The following is a 26,836-nucleotide window of genomic DNA, read 5'->3' as shown; positions in this document are numbered from 1 at the left end:
TCACATTGTAGAAGAATCAACTTTATTCTCATTTGCACAAGGAAAGACTAGAAGCAATGGGATGAAACTGAATGGGAGGAGACAGATTAGATATTAGAAAAAACTTTTTGACAGTAATCAAGGAGTGGAACAAGCTGCCAAGAGAAGTGGTGAGTTCTCCTTCAATGGAAGTCTTCAGAGGCTGGGATGATTTAGCGAATCCTGCAGGGGGTTGGACCAGATGGCCCAGGAGGTCCCTTCCAACTCTACGATTCTATGATCTATGATCTATGATCTAATAACTGCGAATAAACGCTTCCGGTAACCATCAATGAGTTTCTTACAATGCTCTGCTGGAATTTTAGACCATTCTTCTTTGGCAAACTGCTCCAGGTCCCTGATATTTGAAGGGTGCCTTCTCCAAACATCCATTTTTAGATCTCTCCACAGGTGTTCTATGGGATTCAGGTCTGGACTCATTGCTGGCCACCTTAGAAGTCTCCAGTGCTTTCTCTCAAACCATTTTCTAGTGCTTTTTGAAGTGTGTTTTGGGTCATTGTCCTGCTGGAAGACCCATGACCTCTGAGGGAGACCCAGCTTTCTCACACTGGGCCCTACATTATGCTGCAAAATTTGTTGGTAGTCTTCAGACTTCATAATGCCATGCACACTGTCAAGCAGTCCAGTGCCAGAGGCAGCAAAGCAACCCCAAAACATCAGGGAACCTCCGCCATGTTTGACTGTAGGGTCCGTGTTTTTTTCTTTGAATGCCTCTTTTTCTCCTGTAAACCCTATGTTGATGCCTTTGCCCAAAAAGCTCTACTTTTGTCTCATCTGACCAGAGAACATTCTTCCAAAACGTTTTAGGCTTTTTCAGGTAAGTTTTAGCAAACGCCAGCCAGGCTTTTTTATGTCTCGGGGTAAGAAGTGGGGTCTTCCTGGGTCTCCTACCATACAGTACTATTCCGACGCTGACGGATAGTACGGGTTGACACTGTTGTACCCCTCGGACTGCAGGGCAGCTTGAACTTGTTTGGATGTTAGTCGAGGTTCTTTATCCAACATCCGCACAATCTTGCGTTGAAATCTCTTGTCAATTTTTCTTTTCCAGCCACATCTAGGGAGGTTAGCCACAGTGCCATGGGCTTTAAACTTCTTGATGACACTGCGCACGGTAGACACAGGAACATTCTGGTCTTTGGAGATGGACTTGTAGCCTTGAGATCGCTCATATTTCCTCACAATTTGGTTTCTCAAGTCCTCAGACAGTTCTTTGGTCTTCTTTCTTTTCTCCATGCTCAATGTGGTACACACAAGGACACAGGACAGAGGTTGAGTCAACTTTAATCCATGTCTACTGGCTGCAAGTGTGATTTAGTTATTGCCAACACCTGTTAGGTGCCACAGGTAAGTTACAGGTGCTGTTAATTACACAAATTAGAGAGGCATCACATGATTTTTCCAACAGTGCCAATACTTTTGTCCACCCTCTTTATGCTTGGTGTGGAATTATATCCAATTTGGCTTTAGGACAATTCTTTTTGTGTTTGTTATTATTATCTTCAAATTTGTCTTAAATTAAAAAAGAATTTGTGTTTGCAATTTTTTTCAGGAAGAAACTGAGTATTATCTGACAGAATTGCAGGGGTGTCAATACGTTTGGCCACAAGTGTATATATCTCCTCACTCCACGACACAGCTTTCTCCAGTGCCACTCTTGCATCAGCCATCGACTTGGTCGCCCCTGTCATGCATAACAGAGTGCGAAGAATCAATAGAAAACTTATGATTGAGTCACCGAGGAGGAAAAACAAGCAAGCTAAGCCCAGAAAACCGGAGAGGTTGGTCACTCGTGGATTGCAGACCCCTGATCCTATCCACAACAACTAACAGTAGCCGTGGAGCGTACCTACGATGATCCTAGACGCCTCGTCACAGCCGGAGAACTAAATAAGCCTAAAGAAAGAAAAAGGGGAAATCTAAACTGCCCCAGAGCAGACCCCAAAGCAATAGACAGCCCCCAACATGTATTGTTGGTGAAACAAGATGAAAACACAAACACAGATAGAAAAAGATAGGCTGAGCAAACGATGGGGCCCACACTAACTAGAAAGGACAGGAAAGGAAAGATGCTATCTGCAATCACGCAAAAGCCCTACCAAAAATATGTCCAACACGTCTGATAGAAAAAACCCTGAAGTCGCCAGACATCAAAACCCTATATCAGCACTCAGGTATATTCTGAAGACAGAGCCAGAGATCAACAGATCAGGGACAAAAATGAACTGAAATAATCAGAGACAGAAATTGAATCCAGCACAGCCCCAGTCGGGGCTGGCTGAACACAAAAAACTAAGTAAACAGACCAAAACTCATATGAACAATAGCAGAGCAAAACTTAGCTTGAGAAGGCAGGAATCAAACTGGAAACCAGAAGCCCAAGGCAGGAGAAAATCACCAGCAAGAAAATAGGGAGTCGGCTGCCTTATATCCAGTCAGACACTCCTGACGTCCAATTGCAGTCCTCCTCCTCAGGTGGCAGTTCTTTGCCATTTAGATCAGCTTCATTAACTCTTGTCACCAACAGAGGGAGTCCAGATAGAGAGCTCACGACTCCTCTGTCAGCACAGCCAGCTTCATCACCCTCACCAGAAGCCAGAGGCAAACCTGAAATTGAGTTCACAACAGAAAACCCTGGCACAATACCACCACTAGATAGCTTCAGCAAGCATCCAGAATTGCAGAACGGTGCTGGAAGATAGCGCACTCACAAGATGACTTCACTGCTCTCAAGCAAGCAACACTTGCATTCAAATCTGCCCTCATGTATGCTAAACAGGCCTTCTTTACATCCTTTGTATCTTCCTTATCCCACAACCCCAAACAGTTGTTCAATACTTTTATCTCCCTCCTCCACCCACCACTGCCCCCTCTGACTTCCCTAATCTCTGCCGAGGACTTTGCCGCACACTTCAAAAACAAGATAGACCAAACACGGCAAGTCTTTATTGCTCAACCACCACAACCCCTTTGCATGCCCGACCAATGCTCAAACCCCATAACCTCTTTATCTAACATCACTGAAGAGGAGCTTGCTCATCTTCTCTCCAAATCACCCCTCACCACTTGTGCACTTGACCCCATCCCATCTCCTCCCCAACATCACCACCACTCTTATTCCATCGCTAACCCACCTCTTCAACCTATCACTAACTTCTGGTACCTTCCCTTCTGCTTTCAAACTTGCCACAATCACACCTATCCTTAATAAGCCAACCCTCGATACAACAGCCACGTCCAGCTATCGCCCAATATCGCTGCTCCCATTCGCTTCTAAACTCCTGGAGCAGCATGTCCATGCTGTACTTTCGTCCCACCTCTCATCTAACTTGCTCTTTGACAATCTACAATCTGGCTTCTGCCCCCATCATTCCACTGAGACAGCCCTGACCAAAATTACCAACGACCTTACTTACAGCCAAAGTGAACAGACAATACTCCATACTCCTCCGTCTAGACCTGTCCTCTGCTTTCGACACAGTTGACCACTGCCTCCTACTACAGATCCTCTCCTCCTTTGGCATCAAAGAGCTCGCCCTATCCTGAATCTCCTCATACCTTTCCAACCGCACATTCAGCATCTCCCACTCTACCTCCTCACCCCACCCTCTCTATGTTAGAGTCCCCCAAGGCTCTGTTCTAGGACACCTACTCTTCTCAATCTTCACACTTGGCCTGGGGCAACTCAAAGTCCCATGGATTCCAGTACCACCTTTATGCCGATGATACTCAGATCTACCTCTCTGGCCCAGACATCACCTCCCTGCTGTCCAGAATACCAGAGTGTATTAGCCATATCCTCCTTCTCCTCTTGCTTCCTCAAACTCAATGTGGACAAATCTGAACTAATAATCTTTCCCCCCCATCTCACAGATGTTCCTTACCCAACCTTTCTATAACAATTGACTTCATCACGCTTTCCCCCGTACCGGAGGCCCGCTGCTTCGGAGTAAGCCTTGACTCTGCCCTGTCCTTCAAACCGCACATTCAAGCTCTCTTCACCTCCTGTCGCCTCCATCTCAAAAATATTTCCAGAATCCATCCCTTCCTCAACCATCAATCTACTGAACTACTTGTGCATGCCCTCATCTCCCGCCTCGACTATTGCAACATCCTTTTCCCTGCTAACACCCTTGCACCTCTCCAGTCCATCCTGTTATGAATGGGTCACCGAGGAAGATAGCAGGCCCAGGCTAAGCCACAGAAAACCAGAGAGGTTGGTAACTAAGCGGATGCAGACCCCTGATCCTGTCCACACAACTAGCAGTAGGCGTGGAGCGTGCCTACGATGATCCTAGATGCCTCGGCACAGCCGGAGAGCTAACTAAGCCTAAAGCAAGAAAGTGGAAATCTAAACTGCCCCAGAGCAGACCCCAAAGGAATGATAGCCCCCAAACATATATTGTTTGTGAGACAAGATGAAAACAAACACAGGCAGAAAAATAGACTGAGCAAATGATGGGGCTCACACTCACTAGACAGGACAGGAAAGGAAAGACACTGTCTGCAATCATGCAAAAAACCCTGCAAAAAGTCCAACACGTCTGATGCACAAAAACACTGAAGTCACACGACTTCGCCCCAACTAGATCAGCACTCTGGTATATTCTTAAAGCAAAGCAAAAAGAGACCAATATAAAAGGGGACAAAACAAACTGGCACATGCCGTAACATATGGGCGGCGATTCAGCACCTCCCCAGCCGGTGCTAGCTGACCCGCACAAAAGCAGAGATAATCAAAACCAGATCAAATGCAAACAGAATAGCAAATGAACCCCTTAGCTGAACATGCAGGGGAAGAGCAGGAGACATCAGACCTCAGGAGGCACAGGAAGAAAGTCACCAGCAGGGATAGAGGGAGTCCGCTGTCTTAAATCCCAATCAGAAACCCCAGATCTCCAATAGTCTTCCTCATTATCAGGTGGCAAGCCTCTGTCACAGGTCAACTCCACTACCTCCAGTAACCACCAGAGGGAGCCCAGAAAGAGAACTTTCAACCCCTCTGTCAATCTGACCAGCTCCACTACCTTCAGTAATCACCAGAGGGAAGCCAGAGAGAGAATTCACACTACCATCCTCAACTATACCGCCCGACTAATTCATCCTTCTGCAAATCTCTTCACTGGCTCCCATTCCTTCAGCGTATCCAGTTCAAATTACTAATACTGACCTACAAGGCCATCTACAACCCGTCTCCTCCATACATCTCTGAACTAATCTCCTGATACCTTCCTTCACGTAATCTCTGGTCCTCCCACGACCTCCTTCTCTCCTCCACACTAATTCGCTCCTCACCCAACCGCCTCCAAGACTTCTCCCGAATAGCCCCCATCCTCTGGAATTCCCTGCCCCAACAAGTCAGGTTATCAACCACACTCGGATCCTTCAGACGGAACCTGAAAACCCACCTCTTCAGGAAAGCCTACAGCCTGCAATGATCCCTGCTGCCTCCTCACCACTAATAGAGCTACCGCCTCACCATCACTGGAGCTGCTGCAACCCCCCCAACCTACTGTCTCCTTCCCCACCATCCTGTGGAATGTAAGCCCAAAAGGGCAGGGTCCTCTCTCCCCTCTATATCAGTCTGTGATTGTTAGTTTACTGTAAGTGATATCTGTAATTTGTTTACTGTAAGTGATCTGTAATTTGTACGTAACCCCTTCTCATGTACAGCACCCGGGAATCAATGGTGCTATATAAATAATAATATGTGTAGATATATGTATGTGTGCATCTGTATGTACAGTATGTGTGTTTCTGTATGCATGTACAGTGTGTCTCTTTGTATGTGCTATATATTTATATATGTAATTTTATGTGCATGTATGTACAGTATGTATATACTATATGTGTATATAATTAGGTGTGTATGTATGGTATAGGTATGCATAGTATATGTATATCTGTATGTACGGTATATGTGTATCTGTATGTGTGCGTGTTTGCATGTACAGTATATGTATGTGTATCTGTGTATGTACAGTATATGTATGTGCATCTGTATGTATCTAAGGTATATGCATGTACGTTTTTTGTGGGATCACAGGGAATTTGACCACTGGGCCCCCCAGAGATTCTGAGAACAAGGGTCTGCAGTCTCGTTCTGGATGGAGCAGAGTTGCTCAGCACGCCGCTCGGCTATTCCCATCAGTTCCATAGACAGTGAATAGAGCAGATACCATTTGATGCAGACACCAAACATATAATGTAATATAATATATACATGGACGGGCTCTGGCGGTTCCAGCAGTTATCACGTAACTACGAGGAGACGCTCTGCACACTTGCTGTCATGTGCCAACTAGAGAGTCAGCCACATCTGCAGTGTTCTATTCACTGACAGCGAACACTAGTTGTCACCTGACTGCACTGGAACCAGCAGAACCGAATGGAATGCTAACGGATTTATATATTACACACACACACAGTATAATACAGTGCCTTGTGAAAGTATTCGGCCCCCTGGAACTTTTCTACCTTTTCCCACATATCATGCTTCAAGCGTAAAGATGCCAAATGTAAATTTTTGGTGAAGAATCAACAAGTGGGACACAATTGTGAAGTTGAACAAAATTTATTGGTTATTTTAAATTTTTCTGGAAATTCAAAAACTGAAAAGTGGGGGCGTGCAATATTTTATCAAATATGTGTACTTATTTTATTTTGTTTTTAAAGAAATAAAGGGTAATTAGTGGTTTAATTTTTTTTGATGATTTACCTGTATTTATTTTGTGTTTTTTAAATACATAGTGCCTCTATGAACCTTGTGCGATTACCTCTCTGATCATTGCTCTAATGCACATGTGCTGCAATGGATTACACCAGTCAGTGTGACATTGCCAGAACGCCTGTTAGACCATTCTAGGACCAAGGTCTAACAGGCCCCCATAACTTGCAGACTCAGACGTCATTATTAGACCTCTGGTTGGGATGACTACCCTACGCTGCGGGGCTGCCGATTGGATGGGAGATAGCGTGCGACAGCTGGAGCTCCGCTATCACGTAAGCCAAGATAAGCTGTGCCTGCATGATTGCCATGATGTAACCGACCATTAATTTAGAGGAACCCATTCCTGATCGTGACGTACACTTACGGCATGTGTCAGGAAGTGTAAATGTAATATTCTGTGCTTTTTGTGAACGAAAAGGTGCAGCATAAAAAAAAAAAAAAAAAAAAAAAATAACCGATCCATATACCAGAAGTTAATGAGATGGAAGAAACCCATTAAAATAAGCAAACAACTTGGTCAATTCACACATGAACATTTAATCTCGGCCTAAGCTTCTTATTGTAACAGAGGCTCCTTTATACACATACAAGATAACATGTAGGGGTTCAGTGAAGGAGGCGGTGAAGGTGTGTAAGTGTCTGATGGGGTCACACAGCTCATAGAAGGACAGACGCCCGGCCTCATAGTCTAAGAAGACCCCAAGTGTTGGACATGTTGGCTTTACACTGAGGGTTAGTTCATTGGAGTTGTGCAATACTTGACATAGTGTAGCATACATATCCAAAGACCAAGATTTATTATTAAGTCCAATCCAAGACTGCTCTCCTTCCCTTTCTATACTGGGATAGGACAATCCGATGCTACATTCTCCTATCTGGTCCCACTCTACCTCCCAGTAATGTCGTCCTGAGGAGAAGCCACATCTGCTCAACACCTGAGAGCAAGACACAAATCTTCCTGGTGATTCTGGCCTCTCCTGTTTTTGTTTTGATTGTGCTGCTGTTTTCAGATCTTCTGATATCTTCACCCTTCTATAAGCAGTGTCCACATCCAGCAATATGTTCGGGACATGGACCCCGAGTTCTGACATTACATTGGTGATAATATCCCTCATAGATCGGTGTAAGGTCAGTGAGATCAGAACCTCATCCAGATCAGTAGTTTCATCTAGGTCCCCAACTGGAGCTTCTTCTTGTGCAACCATACTTTGACCACAACAAGAGTCTTCTTGATCTGATTTCTGCAGGACAATCATTGGGTCAGTCATGTTATCCTGCTCTTTGGTGTCAGACACGTGAACATCAGCATGTCCTGAGTCTTGTCCCACTTCCATATCCTCTTCAGAACTGACCTCTCCACCATCTCCCCCTGTGTCCTCATCACCTTCAAGACTACTTACTGTAATGCCGCTTTCTTGTAAGAGTCTTATTGGGTCGGTGACACGACACATCTCCTCCACATGACACATCTTCTTGAACAGCTCGTCCTCCTTTATTTCCAGCTTCTTGATCAAATGAGATATCTGGGACATAATATGCTCCTCCTGCCTGGAGACCTCGCTCAGCCCTTTATTTTCTGCCATTTCCAGTTGCTTCTTAACATTCATAAATATCTTACTGATGTTCTTCCTCTTATCGGAGGCTTTCTCCTGGATCTTCCTCTTACTATCCTGCAGATTCTTGATTCTTGCCTGAATTTCTGCATTTTGTGGGTTTAGTTCATCCAGATATTCCCTCAGTTCTTTTTTCTTCTTCTCAGAAGCCTCAGCTACAAGTTCCACCTGGTGTCCTCGGTGTTCACCAACCAGACAGCAAGACACACACAGACAAGCCGCGTCCTGCGGGCAGTAATACTCCAGAGCCTTCTTGTGGAGGGAACATTTTTTGTAACCAAAAGAGCCAGTGGGTTCTATTAATATATGATCCACCGTCTTATTGTGGGCCGTCAGGTGGTCATCACATAGGGAGGTCTCACAATGTAGACAGGATTTCACAGCCGATACAGGAAACTTTGTACAGTAAGTACAGAAGACTCTGGTCTCCTCCATATCAGGCTGAGTAGATGAGAAATGCTCCACTATATTCCCCAGTTTCCGATTCTTCTCCAGGGTCGGACGCTCCGGATATTCTGCTCTGCAGTCAGGACAGGAATACCCTCCAGCCGCCTCCTGTGCATCCAGCACACTCACAATACACGAGCGGCAGAAGTTGTGTCCACATCTTAGGGATACGGGATCTGTATAGAGGCTCAGGCAGATGGAGCAGTTCAGTTCATCCATCAGCTCCACAGACGTCATTGTAGTGGGAAAGAGCGGGAACTGAAAGTGAAAAAAAAATGTATTAGGCTAGTTTCACATTTGCGGACGGAGGGCTGCGGAATTCCTCTGTGAAGTCCCGCCCCCTGCCGCACCTCCTCCGGTCAGCTCTGCCTATTTCTACATGTGGCCTGCGTATCCTTTCTTTAACATTGGGTACGCAGGCCGTGCCGCAGTATGCAGATGCCGCCGCATGCATCGTTTTGATGATGCGGCACCCGCATAAAATTCCAGCATGATGCATTCTACGCGGGTCGCCGCACAGTCAAAACGACGCATGCGGTGGCATCCGCATACAGTCAATGATTGCATTCATCAGCATTTTATTATCAAGGGAGTTCCTGAGACTGTACTCCACCTCAACTAGAACCAAAGTACATCTCTATACTCTCACACATTTTTGCTGTGTCACATCACTCAGGAGTACAGACTGCTCTGATGGTTTCTGCATAGCCCATTCTCTCATTGCTTCACTTCAGACTGATCATTCATTGAAAAGTCTTAGTTACTTACTGGTAACAGGATTTTTCGAAACCCATGACAGCACCACGATCTAGTGGATACGCCCACCAAGGACACGAAACCTACAGGCTAAAAGGGTGGCACCTCTCCATCACAGCAGTTGGATTACAGAGCACAAGAGGACCTACCATGGTTATTACAATAAAAACAAAACAACCAAGACCACAAACTTAAGGTGTGGAATCACCACCCTTGCGAGAGAAGTGTTCACCCACATATGATGGGAGGGAATATAAGGGTGCCGTCATTGGTTCCAACAAATCCTGTTACCGGTAAGTAACTAAGACTTCATTGATTACCCATGACAGCAGCACAAGAGAATTATAGAGAAAAAAAAATAAAATAATTCAGGGAGGGACCACAGCCTAGAGCCCAGTCTCCCAAAAGATGAGATCAGAAGGTGTACCCATATCCAATCTATAATGCCTACAGAAAAGTGGAAGTTAAGGACCAGGTTGCTGTCTTACAAATCTCTTCTATCAAGATGTCTGATCTCTCTGCCCAGGAGGGTGCTAAGGCACATGTGAAGGGAGCCTTTAAACCTTCCGGGACCGCCTTGCCATTTCCCCGAGTATGTTAAAGAAGTAGACTACCTAAGCCACCTATCAATTGTGGGTTTTGAAGCTTTAAGCCCTTTACTGGAACCCTGGAAGGGCAAGAACAATGACTATCTTTTCTCCAGCTTTCTGTAACCGGACAGGTATCTGATTACGCATCTAACATCCAAGGTATGAAGTCTTTCCTCCTACCAGTTCCTCAGATTAGAACAAAAGGAAGGACGACATCTTGTACTCTATGGAAGTAGGATTCTACTTTTGGAAGGTAGGCTGGGTCTGGCTTAAAGATTACTATATCATCTAGAATTTGAGCAAAAGATAGAGCTATAGAAAGAGCCCGAATATTACTGAATCTTCTGGCGGATATTAACGCTACCAACAGGGCTGTTATAAGTGAATCATATGGGATGCCGACTGAATGGGGTCAAATGGTATATCTGTTAAGGCTGTCAGGACCAAATTCAAATTCTATGGGACCAATTATACTTTAAAAATGGGCCTAGATCTCGATGATGCTTTAATAATTCGTGACACACAATAATTACTAGCCAAATCACAGCTGTAGAGAGCTCAAAGAGCCGCCAACTAGACTTTTAGGGTACTGCTGGATAAACCTAAAAAATCAAGACTCCCCACAGTCATCCCATCCTTGACCCTAGACCCTGAAGTGAAAAAAAACCTTTCCTTTTACAGCGCCCTTTCAAATTCCACATGATCAAGTGGAGGCTGGCTGCTTGTGGATGGTATACTGGCCCTTGAGAAAGGAGATTCAGAATCTCCGGAAGAACCCATGGATCGGACACAGACATTTTTATCCATGAGAACCATGGTCTTCTGGACCAAAAGGGGTCAATCAACACAATCCTTGCCCTGGCCTCCCTGATTTTTCTTTGACTAGCGGAATCATATTACTGGAAGAAAGGCATATGCCAGGCTGAAAGCCCACAGAAAAAGGAAAGCATCTGTGGCGCCCCTGAGGCTTCAGTCGCCACAGAGGTACTGCACCTTCTCCTAAGGTGTGGTACCCCACCATCCAGGTAAGGTGGGAACTCCTAACCACGCTCCACACCTGCACCCCACACACAGGATAGTTCAGCAGGGGCTCACCCATGCTTTATGCTGGGAAGGTAGCAGAGCACCTTTCGTGGTCCCTGGCTTTGTAACACGAGATGTGCTGGGAGGCGGGTGGAGTAAGAATACATAAAGAGAGGGAAGAGTTAGGATTGAGTAGTTAGTTAGTGTTAGAGAGAGAAGAGGATGGATGCATGAAGGACGTGCTGCAGCAGGTCCCAGTGACCTGGGCCTGCTGGCACAGGAAAGGCATAGAAAGAGACTGACAAGACTAATCCCCTAGCCTTCCATAAGAAAGACAGAACAGATCGGAACGAAGGAGAACAGAAGGACGGTGGGAAGTGGGTTAGAGAGGTAGACAACCCTTCCAGTCTAGAGCGCAAGGCCGGGGCCCGGTCCCCGAGGTTGACCGGATCCTTAATATCCAGCAACAGACACCGGTGGAGTAGTGAGCCACTAATGCCTTACTCCCGTCATAGACTTGGGACACAACAGCAACATGGATAGAGAGCCGGGACTCTAGAGAGAGAGATCCCTGATCAGGCTACAGCTGTCTGTCATACAAGTAAGGGTCTTAGGAATCCGGGACAAGAGGCACTCCAGGGAACCACGGTACTGGGGTACTTCACACTTAAAGGCGCATTAGAGGAGACGTTCAGGAAGGTACATGTTGGCGGAGTGTTGGAAGGGAGAGTCCTATCTTGCCTGGAGGTTGGCTGGAGCCCTGACCTGGAGAACACAGCACGGAGGCAGGCACCTGTGTGAACTGCAGACTGTGAGTAAAGCTTTGGAACTGCACGCTCTGGTGTCCTCCAGTTATTCCAGCACTGCTACACTTGTGTACCAGCATCTACACCATCTGCGCCTCTCCTCCATTACTGCATCTACACTGCCCTGGGACTACAGCTCCACCTGTGGGGAGCTTCACCATCTTTGCTGCGCACACCATCAGTCCCAGAGGATCTGCATACAGCGTCGGCCTAACACCTCACTTGCCGAACACCACAGGTGGCGTCACGAACTATTCCTATAAACCACCATCACAACCACCACCCCATTATTGGGCGCCCAGGGCCACAGACCGGGTTACTGCTGCTGTGACACATCCCCCTGACACCGGCCCGGTACCAAGTATTCCACAGCCCTGGGAGGGCGACCCACATCTACCACTAGAGGATTTTCCTTGGGATCCTGGAAACAAAACTCCACCTTTCGATTTAGTCTGCTGGCAAAAAGGCCTATGACCGGGAGACCCCACATCATAACTATCTGGCTGAAGATGCCCTGCCTCAGCTCCAACTCCCCTTGTTTTAAAAGATTACGGTTTAAGAAGTCTGCCTTGGTGCCTTCCTTTCCTGTGTAGAGCTGTCAAAGGAGATGATCCTCCACTAGCTGGAACAATCGAACTGCCACCTCCATCAAGGGTCTAGACAGAGTTACCTCCTAGCGATTTATGTAAGGCCAGGTTCACATAGCACTAATGCAGTCTGTTCAACGCATAGCAGGGTCTCCAGGGATACTAGTCCTGTGTCTGTCTGGTTGTAGTCACTTGTCTGTCCTGCTGTGGCTGCTGGTGTGGTGGCGGTGACTGGATGTTCCATACTTCTCTCCCTCTCAGAGTAATGGTCAGAGCTCCCACTACTACCATGTCAACATCTTCTATCACTACATGTGATCTTGTTGGTGTGTGTCAATCCTCTATTCCCTTAAGTCACATCATAAGGGTACCGTTACACATAGCGATGCACCAGCGATCCCGACAACGATATGGATCGCTGGTGCATCGCTAAGTGGTCGCTAGTGAGCTGCCACACAGGCAGATCTCACCAGAAACATCGCTGGGGACGGGGGTCGCTACTTACCTGTCAGACGCGGCGATCCTGATGTCCTCCTGCCCGCATCCACGCGTCGCTCGTCGGCGCCAAAGGAAGCGCCCGACGAGAAATGATCCAGGAGCTTCTCGCGCGACCAACGATGAGCAGCGGGGGAGCCCGTCGGAGGCAAGTATCACATGCAGCGATATCGCTAGCAATATCGCTGCAACATCACAAAATCAGTGACTTTACAGCGATATTGCTAGCGATATCGCAGTGTGTAACAGGGGCTTAAAGCACAGAGTACTGGAGGTAACTGTAGTGATAAGTTGATTTTAGGCTCTTTCTTCATCAATGGGGACTAGCATCCCGAAATGTGTGAAACTGTAAATTCTGTCTTAAAATATCAGCTCTGAAAGCTACCTCAGACAGATGTGGCTTTAATAGAACCCTAAAGAACCAAGCTCAAAATCCTTGAACACCGAAACAGGAATCTGGACTTACTGCTGGGTCCCCAGGTTGTATCTAGGAAGAAGCTGCTGGCTAGAGGAGCGAGACAGAGGCAAGAGTAATCTAACTAGGCAGGTCAGTAACGGTAAGGACAGAACCAGAGACAGAATCAGGAGACATAACAGATCAGGTACAAACTACAAGAACACATAAGAGTCAGAGTAATCAAGGCACAGGATATCTGGTAACTTTCAGTATCTTTTCAGCTGAGACCCTACGGCAGGCCGGAACGGTTGAAGTCCCTGGTGGCGACGTGGTCGGTGAGCATCTCACAGTCCACCAATGAGATATCGGCCACGGTGTAAGTGTGGCGCCCCCAGGAGTATGGTCACCACACTGGCCTTGCCTTCCTCCAGGGGAGGGTAATGCCAGACTTGGAGGCAGTGATGGGTCTCTCCAGCAGTTAACCTAATACATGCAACACAGTTCCACTCGAGGCCAGCAGGGGGAACTCTGAACCGGGATTAAGGGGAGGAGTGCCCTCTGAGGGCCAGGGGAGTGGAGTAGTCAGTCAGTGTGAGGAGGTCCACATGTGCAGACATGTGGAGAGAAGTGGAGGTTGAGCTCCACCTGGAGAGCTCCCTCACTGTGAGAGCGCAAGGACTGGAGCCTGGTCTCCATGGAGGTACGGATACTAACGGTCCTGCCACAGACACCGGAGGAGTAGGAGGCTGTAAATGCCCTGCTCATATCTAAAGACTTGAGGGCACAACGGCAGCTTGGATAGAGAGCCAGGACTCAGGAGAGCAGAGACCCTGAGAGAGGCTACAGCTGTCTGCCGTTCAAGTGAGGTTCTTGGGAACATCTGACAGGAGGAACTTCAGAGTAACTTAGTACTGGAGTTCTCACAAGTAAGCGCTAGGAAAGGAGACTGCACAGCCCTTCTGCTGAGAGAGAATCCTGATCTGCTTCCAGGCTAGCCGGCTTCGTTACCATCTGTAATCAGGACCCTGGACTGCATTTATCAAGTAAAGATACAGAAACTGCAACCGCTTTGTCTTGTCTGTTCCCTACGCTTCTGGCACTGCTACATCCCTGTGCCAACTACATCTACACTGCCCTGGGACCAGAGCTCTACCTGTGGGGAGCTACACCATCTCTGCTGCACCACACCATCAGTCCCAGCGGATCTGTATGCAGCGTTGGCTTAACATCTTATTTGCCAAACACCACAGGTGTCGTCACAAACTATTCATATAAACCATTACATTAAACCACCATTTTATTGGGCACCCAGGGCCACGGACCGAGTCACCGCCACCGCAGAACATCCCCCTGACACCAGCCCGATACCGAGTACCCCACAGCCCTGGGAGGGCGACCCAATTTTGGCATCACGAACAGGATAACGAAGCCCGGTATCCCCGGGTCCTGTGTGCCATAGACTGTTTGTGAAATTGGCGCCAGTTGCTGCCATTGCTGCGCTGCTTGGCGCACGCGGGAAGAAAGAGGGGCGGCCTTCATGGGCGGAGCCTGCCGCAGAGCGCAAAGAAGAGAAGTGCCGCGCGGGAAGAGAGGACAGCGCGTGAGAAGGGAAGGAGCTGAGGTGAGAAGGGGAGGAGCTGAGGCCTACAGCCCGGAGTGTCGGGCCCGTGAAGCGGCCGCCGGTGAGTTCACCCCAATCCCCCGGCCTAGCTAACATTAACTAGGGGCGAAGGAAGATGTCTGACGATAACGCCGATGGAGCAGTGGGCGCTCCCGCTAACCCCGCAGCGGTCTCCATAATGCCGCTGTCTATGCCCTACATTCCAGGAGCAGCCTGGCTATCACAGTACTTGGGTGAGTCACATACCCTGAGTGAATTTAAAGAGAGACTGTGCAGCTTGTTCAAAGTATACCCCCTGTCTGAAAGCCAGAAAGTGAATATCCTGATTGGACAGCTAACGGTTGCAGCGCAGAGAGAAGTGAAAGCCTGGCAGGACACTGATAAAGACACTGTTGCGAAGGTCCTGGCCAAGCTGAGGAGCACTTTTGACACCCGCACTGCAGCTGAAATCAAGATGAGGTTCTTTGGCTGTAAACAGAGGGCGCAGGACAGTATAAGGGACGATGCCCTCAACCTGCAGGAGGCGCTGCGAGCAGTTAAGCAAGTTGATCCTGACAGTGTGAAGGAAGAAGACAAACTGTTAAAGGAGCAGTTCATCGAAGGACTCCTGTCCAGTTCCCACAGAGGACAGTTGCGCATCATAACCCTGCAAAACCCTGATCTGGACTTTGCTGATTTTAAGGACAGGGCTATTCGGGTACTGCAGGAATCCACTGACAGCCGTCCAGCGCCCCGTAGGCGCCCAGCGATCACCTACCATCAGGAAGCGACATCTTTTCCTTCCATCCCTGTGGAGGCTGATGCACAGACTCTGGATAAAGATCCCACTGAGGAGCTGCGTCTTCAGGTCCAGGAGTTGACCAAGGGGATGGCTGCACTGACCAAAGCCGTGCAGTCCCTGCAGGTGTCCTCCAAAGAATAGATCCAGCTTGCTTCCAGTTCAGAGGATGTCCCGTGGTTCCGGAGGAGAACCCCGCCACTTCGAGGAAGGAACAACGATCGCTATGACCAGGACGGACGTCCCATCTGTCGCCGCTGTCACAAGGCAGGTCATCTTGCAAGGTACGGTCCTTTAAAGGAGCAACCCCTGGGGCAGAGGGCCAACCCCCAGGAATAGGATCACCAGGCCCAAGGAACTGGAGAGCCAAGTATGTGGGAGGAAGACCGATCCTTCCTGTTGTGATTGACGGTATCCCCATGAACGCTTTGCTGGACACTGGCTCCCAGGTGACCACCATGCCCTACATCCTTTACAAGAGATATTGGGCTAATTCTGAACTCACCCGTGGCCCCACTGATGAACTGACAGTAGTTGCCAGTAATGGTCAGACTTTGCCGCGGATAGGATGCAAGGAAATTACTGTTAAATTGGGGAGGGTGGACTAAAAAGTCTCAAGGTCTGATAATTGTTGATATTGATCGACGTGAATGTAATCCCATGATGACTTTTGGTACAAATCTAATTGAAAACTGTCTGTCCGAGGTTATTGTCTTGTTGCAACAGGTGGCGGAGACTGCTGGTACCAGTGAACAATGAGTCCTGCAGAAGGAGATCCGAACCTGATGCAAAGACAACAGGTAGAACCCTCTGGCGGAGAAATTGGTAGTGTCAGAGTAAGTGATGCTTTCCCCATTGCAATACCCCCCCCAGACGTGAAGTGTTGGTTTGGTGTCAGGCAGCCACAGGCCTCAGAGGGAGAGATTACCAGGCATTGGTAGAGCCAGTATACTCAGATAGCAGGCCCACTGTCCTGACAGCCAGAGGGGTGGTTGATGTGCGTAAAGGGAGAGTACCTGTACACCTTTTGAATTGTGGGGAGGAGGAAGCCACAATACCTCGGTACGCCACAGTTGCTAGCTGCTCACTGTCAATAACAACTCATTGCAGGCAGCAGAGCCCTTGGTCCCATCCGATCAGGTGGAAGACAATGGCCCTGTAAAGCCGCTAGAGGAGTGGTGCCAGCAACTGCAGGTGGGGACTGACTCTACACCTTCATACCAGAGAAATGGGGTTTACAGAGTGACACAAGAGTATGAGCGGGTATTCAGCAAACACCCACTAGATTTTGGGCAGGCAAAAGTGGTTCAACATCATATCCCCACTGGAGACCATCCACCCATAAAGGAGAGGTACAGACCTATACCCCCAACACAGTACCAATGGGCTAAGAGTATGTTGAGAGAGATGAAGGAAGCTGGGGTCATTAGGGACAGTTGTAGTCCATGGGCAGCTCCAATAGTGTTTGTAAAGAAAAAGGATGGTACCATGAGAATGTGTGTTGATTACAGGAAAATTAACAGTATTACACATAAAGATGCCTACCCATTGCCTAGAATTGAGGAATCATTAGCTGCACTTAAAACTGCTAATTACTTTTCCACCTTGGATCTCACCAGTGGGTATTGGCAGGTTCCCGTGGCAGAGGCAGACAAGGAGAAAACCGCATTTACCACTCCAATGGGTCTCGGAGTTCAATTATATGCCATTTGGGCTCTGCACTGTCCCAAGAACATTTCAACGGTTGATGGAGTGCTGCCTGGGACACATGAACTTTGAGACAGTCCTGTTGTACCTGGATGATGTCATTGTTTTCTCCAAAACCTATGGAGATCATCTGGAACACGTGGCTGAAGTGTTTGAAGCTTTGTCCAATTTTGGCCTGAAGGTAAAGGCATCCAAATGCCACCTCCTGAAGCCCAAAGTACAGTACCTTGGTCATGTGGTGAGTGCAGAAGGTGTGGCACCAAATCCCAACAAGGTCACAGTCATCCGGGACTGGCCAAAACCCAGCAACCTCCATGAAGTGCGCCAATTCCTGGGACTGGTAGGCTTCTACCGAAGATTCATCAAATGCTTTACTGAAATAGCCACCCCTATGCAGAATCTCCTGGTGGGGCAGTCCAAGAAGACCAAGCAGAAGAATTCCACAATTGAATGGATTGAAGAGTTAGAGAGGTCCTTCACCAGATTGAAGATGGCTCTCACCGGAGATGAAGTTCTGGCCTACCCAGATTATGACAAGCCCTTTGTGTTGTATACAGATGCCAGCAACATGGGACTAGGAGCAGTTCTGTCGCAGGTAAGGAATGGCAAGGAAAGAGTGATCTCCTTCGCCAGCAGGAAGCTGCGCCCAACTGAAAGAAACCCCGACAACTACAGTACTTTCAAGCTGGAGTTCCTGGCCATAGTCTGGGCTGTCACAGAGATTCAAGCATTACCTGGCTTCAGCCAAATTCACTATCTTCACGGACAACTATCCGTTGACCCATTTGGACACTGCGAAATTGGGTGCACTGGAGCAGCGATGGATGGCTTGGCTATCTAACTATGAGTTTACCATCAAGTACCTGGCAGGGCACAAGAATGCCAATGCTGATGCGCTGTCCAGGATGCCCAGCCTGCCTGATGCAGGAGAAGACCCTGAGGCTCTTGAAGAAGTGGAGTTGCCTCCCTTCCACCGGCCACTGGCGGCCCAATGTGCTCAAGGAGTGAGAAACAGGCGGTCTGGCTTGAAGGAAGTCACCCCGAACCCGTTGCCCCATCATGACTGGGCAGAAGCGCAAGATAGTGACCCTGCTGTCTGCCTGGTGAAGGAGCTACTGTTACAAGCTGACTCACGCCCAGAGTCGAATGCTCCTGAAGAAACCCAGCAGTTGTGGATGGAGAGAGGTCGGCTGTTCATATATGAAGGGATGCTGTGTCGGAGGAGTATCAGTGCCCGCACTCATGAGCTGGTCTGGCAGGTGGTGGTCCCAAAGAGAGGCATCAATGGTCCTGGAAGCATACCACAATGGAGCTGGACACTTCGGATGGAAGAAGAAGTTGGAATTATTGCTCCGGGAGAGGTTCTACTGGGCTGATATGAGGAAAGCCATTGAGAGGTGGTGCCGAGAGTGTGGACAATGTAACCTGCGCAGAAAGGATCGAGACAGCCAGAGAGCTCCTCTACAGCCGATCATCACCAAACAGCCACTGAAGTTGGTAGCCCTGGACCATGTGAAGCTGGTTCCAAGCCGGTCAGGGTACCTCTATGCTCTGACCATTGTGGACCACTACTCAAGATTCCTGGTGGTGGTGCCTGTCAAAGATCTAATGGCCAGGACAGTAGCCAGAGCATTCCAACAGCACTTTTGTAGACCACATGGTTATCCTGAGAGGGTGCTGACAGATCAAGGTCCAGCTTTCGAGGCAGAAGTGTTCCATGAGTTCTGCAACTTGTATGGTTGTAAGAAGATCCGGACAACGCCTTATCACCCACAGACCAACGGCATGTGTGAGAAGATGAACCAGGTAGTGATTGATCTACTGAAGATGCTGCCTTTGGAGGAGAGAAATCTGTGGCCAGAAAAGTTGCCAGATCTGGTGGACCAGATTCCAGTGAACGCTACTAACTGTACTCCAGCGTACCTGATGAGAGCGAGACCGGGTAAACTGCCAATTGATTTGGACATGGGAGTCCTGATGCCTGAAGTGCTGTCACCAGATGCTGACTGGGACAAGGAGAGGCAGCAGCAGTACAGAAGAGTACAGGAGTGTGTGGAGAAGAGTCTGGCCCAGGCAAGACAAAATCAGGAAAAGCTGTACAATCAAAATGCACCTGCCGTTCCTTTTTCGCCCAGAGAACAAGTTTTGAAAAGGAAGAGAAGGTTGCACAAGTTGGATGATCAATGGGAGGCAGAACCTTATATCATTCTGCCCTCAAGCTTTGATAATGCAAAGGTATGCCATGTTAGTAAAGATGGAGGAGAGACCTCAGCAGCGGTATCCAGGGACCATTTGAAGTTATGTCCTGACCAGTTGAAGGAAAGGGTGGAAGAGCAAGATAACGTCCAGCCCATTGAAGAAGAAAAGGTCAGCACCATACTTGGAGAGTTCCCTGCGAAATGGACTAGAGTGAATGATGCTGTGGTGGTACCAGTGTTGATATTTCCCCAAATGGTAGCACAGGAAGATGGGACTCAAGAAAACCCTGAAGAGCAGGAAAATCAGGCAGCAGATGCCACACCAGCACTGGAGCCAAAGAACCCTCGCCCTGCCAGTGGTGAACCGGTTGTGCCCCTGGTGAGTCCAAGAGTCCACAGACAGTCTAGTATCCCTGTGCTACAAAGAACCCCCAGTAGTGTTTCCAGTGCATTACACACCACAACAGGGTTATGCAGGTCTACCCGTATCACACAAGGTATACCGCCCCTTAGATACCGTAAATAATAAAGTATAAGTAAATGTTGGAAGTATGTAAATATGTAACTGTTTCTCAAAGTTTTGTGCCTACCTGTAAGAGTTTACCCTGAAGTTACCAATTTTGTTTTATGGACACTGAACCACAGGACTTGTGTGTGGTCAAAAACTTTCTCTGTATATAAGTTACCATTTGCCAGGAATGGACCATGGACATTGATGCTGGACTTACCATCATAGGACCATTTTTGAGCTCTTGGTTTTTGTACATTTTTTTCCCTTTTTCAAATCTTGTACAACTATTATTGCTTAAATGTTTATATGTTGTTTTCCTGTTTTTGCTCAGTCCAGGAGTGCTGACTTGCACTAGGGGGAATGTGGCGCCCCAGGAGTATGGTCGCCACACTGGCTTTGCCTTCCTCCAGGGGAGGGTAATGCCAGGCTTGGAGGCAGTGATGGGTCTCTCCAGCAGTTAACCTAATACATGCAACACAGTTCCACTCCAGGCCAGCAGGGGGAACTCTGAACCGGGATTAAGGGGAGGAGTGCCCTCTGAGGGCCAGGGGAGTGGAGTAGTCAGTCAGTGTGAGGAAGTCCACGTGTGCAGACGTGTGGAGAAAAGTGGAGGTTGAGCTCCATCACTGTGAGAGCGCAAGGACTGGAGCCTGGTCTCCACGGTGGTACGGATACTAACGGTCCTGCCACAGACACCAGAGGAGTAGGAGGCTGTAAATGCCCTGCTCCCATCTAAAGACTTGAGGGCACAACAGCAGCTTGGATAGAGAGCCAGGACTCAGGAGAGCAGAGTCCCCGAGAGAGGCTACAGCTGTCTGCCGTGCAAGTGAGGTTCTTGGGAACATCTGACAGGAGGAACTTCAGAGTAACTTAGCACTGGAGTTCTCACAAGTAAGCGCTAGGAAAGGAGACTGCACAGCCCTTCTGCTGAGAGAATCCTGATCTGCTTCCAGGCTAGCCTGCTTCGCTACCATCTGTAATCAGGACCCTGGACTGCATTTATCAAGTAAAGGTACAGAAACTGCAACTCTGTGTCTTGTCTGTTCCCTACACTTCTGGCACTGCTACATCCCCGTGCCAACCACATCTACACTGCCCTGGGACCACAGCTCTACCTGTGGGGAGCTACACCATCTCTGCTGCACCACACCATCAGTCCCAGCGGATCTGTATGCAGCGTTGGCTTAACATCTTATTTGCCAAACACCACAGGTGGCGTCACGAACTATTCATATAAACCATTACATTAAACCACCATTTTATTGGGCGCCCAGGGCCACGGACCAGGTCACCGCGACTGCAGCACATCCCCCTGACACCGGCCCGGTACCGAGTACTGGGAGGGTGACCCATAAGCATGGTGGCCAGAAGTGAAGGGTTCTGCCCTATAATGCCCCAGTTGTGCTCTTTGCACGAGAGAGATTTGATATGTTCTGCGTTCCTGAAAGCAGACGGCTGTATTGACCGGAACTCCAGGTGCTGGCCAAAGATGGCTGAGGAGTTTGTGTCCCCCGCCCCCCCCCCCCGTTTTGTCTTGCACATCCCCCTTCTGGATTAAAGGACTAAACTGTAAAGAGTCTGAAACCCTTGTGGCCCCTATGGATTTTGTGCCTTTACCCATGGACTGTTGGGTACCTACTGTTTTAGTGTGGGCCTAAGGGCCAGTGTTTAATGAAAAAAGAAACAACTTGCTCCAGGGTCCCAACCGAGTGAGACTGGGTACAGTAATGACCGGGATCAGTTTCAAGGACACATTTCTTCCTAGGAAGGAAGAAAAATGTTTATTTAAAGTGTAATTTTATGTGTATGTGATGGCATTGGTATCTTTCAGGTTTGCAATGGTCAAGGGTGACCATGTTTAATGAGGGGAGGCATGTAAGGGTGTGGACTGCCCTGTCCCTGAGGACAGCATCACATTATAAGAATACTGTTGTGCGGGTTTACTGCGTTTTATTGTGAAACGTGTAACGTGAACAGTGTCATGTGTTTTTTAGTAATGTAACTAATGTATAGTTAATAGTTAATGTACTGATGCTGCTGTATAAATACTGTAAGGGTAATGCCTATTGTGAGTGTGACGAACAGGCGGCACCGCTGTCGCCAAATTGTGACGGACAGCGGACACTGTGCCACCAATAGGTCAGGATCCCACCACTGACACGGGTTTGTCAGCGGACGGAGGGACGTGACGCACTGCCGGCACACGGCTATCACAGGCACAGTGGGGGCTTATCTTAGCTATCCCACCACTGGCACCATGTGGCAAAAACACAGCAAGCTAATCTTGCTCTGACAATTTACCGCAGGGGGGTATTTTGGTTGCCCCACCACTGCTAACAACCTTCCAAGAACTGCGGGGATTTATGTATATCCCACTTTCTCAGTTCCACCTTGGAACTCGCAGCTCTCCGGCACCCCCCTTACCCTCAGGTCAGTCAGGGAACTGCACCTAGGATAATTAGTCGCCGGACGGGCTGCTTCTTGTGCACGGGAAATTAGACTACTGCAGTAAGGGAATTATCAATGTCGTGGCCTCAACCACTCATTCAGCAATATAAGACCCTTCTGTACTGCCAGCTAGCCTCGCCAGCCGCGCACACCACGCTGCCACCAGCCATGCTTTACTTAATCAAAGAGTTAATTAGGAGGGTCCACGGCAAACCCCTCAAATTAGTAGCGATTATCTAAAAAAGGCGCATAGTTCGTTTCTTAGAGCAGGGAGGCAAACTAATAGATTTTTATCATTTATTCCCAAAAGGGCAGTGATTACATAGATCAAAGTTGCTGTAAAGTTGAGACATTAAATATGAACAATGCAGTATAACAAAGGGATTAAAAGACAGAAAGAAATTACACTTACAGTTGCATATTGTTCTTTAGGCAACCCATGTGGCTTGGGGGAGGGGCCAGTCGTCCCAAGACATCTGCACGTCTTGTCAGCATGAAAACACAGCTCCGACTGGAATTTGGTAGGGAATACCCCATAGTCCAGGGTCTGTGACCTCACGAAATGGGTGGTCTGGTGAGGTCCAACCCCCCTTTCTCTAAGTTATGATTTGGCTACAAAACTTAGAATAACTATATCTAAACGAGAGAAGCCCATACCAACACACATAGGGCATTATTGTTTGTGATTTATCGCATAGAATAGAACACCATCATGCATGCCATACTTGGGACACTCCATTTGGGAGCAATCCATATCTCAGGTTCTGGGCGGTGATAGAACTTTGCAAGAGCCACCGTAGGGAAGTCGGGTCCGCGCAGATCACATTTTTCTGTCGTGATCGGAACCCATGCTAGCCTATTTTAATATCTCTCACAGTTTTATTTCAGACACATGTCCCAGAGGACAAAGGACTTTCTTTAGCTGTGCAGGGAGGGGGGAGGAGAAGAATTCTACACTGAGGCTTCAGGTTTCACAGAGCTGCACGCAGGAAGACGCTGGTGTGTGTGTTGTGGGGGAAGAGAGGGGGAGGGTTGCAGCTACAAGACAGAGGGATTTTCTAGAATGTTCCAGAAACATATCTACAGTACATTACAGTGAGTAATGCACTCAGCTCAGGTGTAGAGAGAGTATAGGATATAGTTTAGAGTTTAGGAAAGAGCAAATTAGACAATAAAAGGCATGGTAAGTGTAATATGTTTAATGCATTTTGTAAGAAGACAGTGATTATAGTTAAGTAGGTGAAAGAATAACGTTGCCCAGCAACAAGACATAATAAAGATACAGATAAAATGATTGATCCAGCCCAAGGTGGGAAGGGTTAGTTCCAGTAAAAGGAAACCACTTCTTGATTTTAGTCAGTTAGTGAATGAAATCATTGGTGACCATTGCTAGGGCAAGTCCAAGGTGTAGAGGGTTGAAGCACGGCGTGGGCAAAGACGTACTGGCATTTTGAGGATACGCAAAACTCTACGGCGATTCCTGCAACATCCAGAGCCCAAGGCTCGAGTCTGGGGGCTATGGAGAGCACCGACAACCATTCCGTACAGTGGAATATGGGCGTAAAACCGTGTGAGGGAAACGGTGAAGATTTCTGGCATACTGCGGAGGCGGATTGAGAAACCCTGGGGCCGACAGGAGGATCAAGTGTAGTGGTGATCTATGGAGGGAGAGGTTCTGTGTGGGGGAATCAAGCGACGGAGGAGGGTGCTGTGCCCGATACTGCGTGATAGAGAAGGCCGTACCTCCGTACCGTAAAGACAAACATGTCACAACCAAACGTGTGTCCCCTATTGGATGTGCAGCTGTTCCTGGATCCGGAATCGTGGAGACATTGGGCGACTTCATTATTATATATACAGCAATGCTCCAGTGTATAAAGTGATCAGTCACTGGGGGTCCGGACATTTCTGATGGCGGTCCGACACGCCGGTAATTCCACCCGGATTCAGCCTCGGAGATGGCATATATGTTGGGACTGTTCACAAAAAATTGTATAGAGTCTCAGAAAATACGGGACAGTCGGCATTTATGCAAATCAGATGATCGCAGCTTCATAAGGAAAAAAAAAAAAAAACATATGAAAAAAAAACCCCTTTCCCTGCCTCCATAGAAAATAAAGAAAACAGAAAAAAAAAAACACGTGTGTGGTATCACCGCGCTCAGAAATGTCCGATCTATCAAAATATAAAGATAATCGCCCCGATCAGGAAATACCATAACTACAAACAATCACAGAAAAAATGCAAAATAGCCTCAATACAACGTGATCACACAAAGCAGTCAGTATCACACAGGAGAGGATTAGATACACAGGTCAGCAGTCAGTATCACACAGGAGGGGATTAGATACACAGGTCAGCAGTCAGTATCACACAGGAGAGGATTAGATACACAGGTCAGCAGTCAGTATCACACAGGAGGGGATTAGATACAAGGCTCAGCAGTCAGTATCACACAGGAGGGGATTAGATACAAGGCTCAGCAGTCAGTATCACACAGGAGAGGATTAGATACACGGCTCAGCAATCAGTATCACATGAGAGGATTAGATACACGGCTCAGCAGTCAGTATCACACAGGAGAGGATTAGATACACAGGTCAGCAGTCAGTATCACACAGGAGAGGATTAGATACAAGGCTCAGCAGTCAGTATCACACAGGAGAGGATTAGATACACGGCTCAGCAGTCAGTATCACACAGGAGAGGATTAGATACACGGCTCAGCAGTCAGTATCACACAGGAGAGGATTAGATACACGGCTCAGCAGTCAGTATCACACAGGAGAGGATTAGATACACGGCTCAGCAGTCAGTATCACACAGGAGAGGATTAGATACACGGCTCAGCAGTCAGTATCACACAGGAGAGGATTAGATACACAGCCCAACAGTCAGTATCACACAGGAGAGGATTAGATACACGGCTCAGCACTTACCTGCAGGGATTTCATCAGTCTTTGCCATCAGTAGAAGCCTCAGGGTCTAATAAAGTTTCCATTGCTCTCACCTGACACTGAGGCATCATGGGACATGTAGTCCTGAGAGGACGGCACAGGTGTTATTACGTGGTGGATAATGACCGCTTTCCAGTAGTATTTGCTCCGGGATCAGCGGCTTCTCTGGGGCCGTCTCCCTCGTTCTTGTGGATTTTGCAGCCCTTTGATTGGACGGAGCCGGTTTGGAGCGTTTTCCATCAGGATCCGCTGCACAGACCGGACGGCGCTGACTGATCTCCCACCGGGTGTTTCCTAAAAACGCTCAAAAGTCCGAACACCTGAGCAGCAAAGAGCTTCACCATAGAAGTGAATAGGAGGTGACATTCAAGCTATGTGCTCACGCTGCGGATTCACCTGCGAGTTTTTCTGCACGGATCCGCAGAAACAATTGACATGCTGCGCTTTGTAAACCGCAGCAAATCCGCAGCAAAACCCGCAGTGTGAGCCTAAGGTGGTTTTTCATTAACTCCTCCGTCTTTTTCTATTTTTCTTTATTGTGGACTCCTGTGAAATCTCCGCGTGTTCGTATCATATATGTATTGGGCAGATTTGTTTTTGGCGCCGTGTGTTTTCTCTACCTCTGACGGTTCCCACCAGGTAGATGGGATGTATAGACGCCTCCGGCCCTCTGGGCTTTTATGTCTCTCAGTGTAAAGTCTCCGGCGGTTTCGTCCTCCTTATCCACAACATGTCACTTTCTCTCGCTGAGTTTTCTGTGCAGACTTTCCCCATAGACTCCCAGGAAAAGAAGAAAACCCCACATGCGTTTTTAGTGCGTTTCCCGGCAAAATGGCGGCTGCCAGCTGTCGGTTTTCCTGGATTCAAAAAGGCCGAGTAGGGGCAAAAAACATTTCTATTCACCTCTTCTCGGCCCTCACCTTCTCCTTACAGATATTCAAAGTTTTGGTCGAGTCTCCTTCACGGGACCCGTCCGGTCTTCGGAGCCTCCAGCTCTGACTAGGCCTCAGGACGCCATGATGACATCGGTGGCAGCGGACCTGCTGTGACGGACGACACCACCAGACTGGTGAGAACTAAGGGGAGCAGCGCAGAGAAGGTGAGGGCCGGGAAGTGGGGAGAATTACAGTATT

The 26,836-nt window shown here is 48.1% G+C and overlaps 1 protein-coding gene across 1 annotated transcript; it reads right to left on the bottom strand.

Annotated features, from left to right (window-relative positions):
- Positions 1-7,286: 7,286 nt before the first annotated feature.
- On the bottom strand, positions 7,287-25,856 carry LOC141050704 (E3 ubiquitin/ISG15 ligase TRIM25-like). Its single transcript, XM_073547296.1, has 2 exons — positions 25,686-25,856; positions 7,287-9,087 (listed from the first exon to the last, which is right to left on the bottom strand). The coding sequence occupies exons 1-2, from the start codon at positions 25,698-25,700 to the stop codon at positions 7,306-7,308; spliced, it is 1,797 nt and encodes a 598-aa protein (XP_073403397.1). The 5' UTR covers positions 25,701-25,856; the 3' UTR covers positions 7,287-7,305.
- Positions 25,857-26,836: the final 980 nt, after the last annotated feature.

Source organism: Dendrobates tinctorius, unplaced genomic scaffold (genome assembly GCF_039654945.1).
Source record: "Dendrobates tinctorius isolate UK_male_01 unplaced genomic scaffold, ASM3965494v1 ptg000152l, whole genome shotgun sequence".
In the NCBI taxonomy this organism is placed as follows: domain Eukaryota; kingdom Metazoa; phylum Chordata; class Amphibia; order Anura; family Dendrobatidae; genus Dendrobates; species Dendrobates tinctorius.
This window is presented reverse-complemented; position numbering and strand designations above follow the sequence as displayed.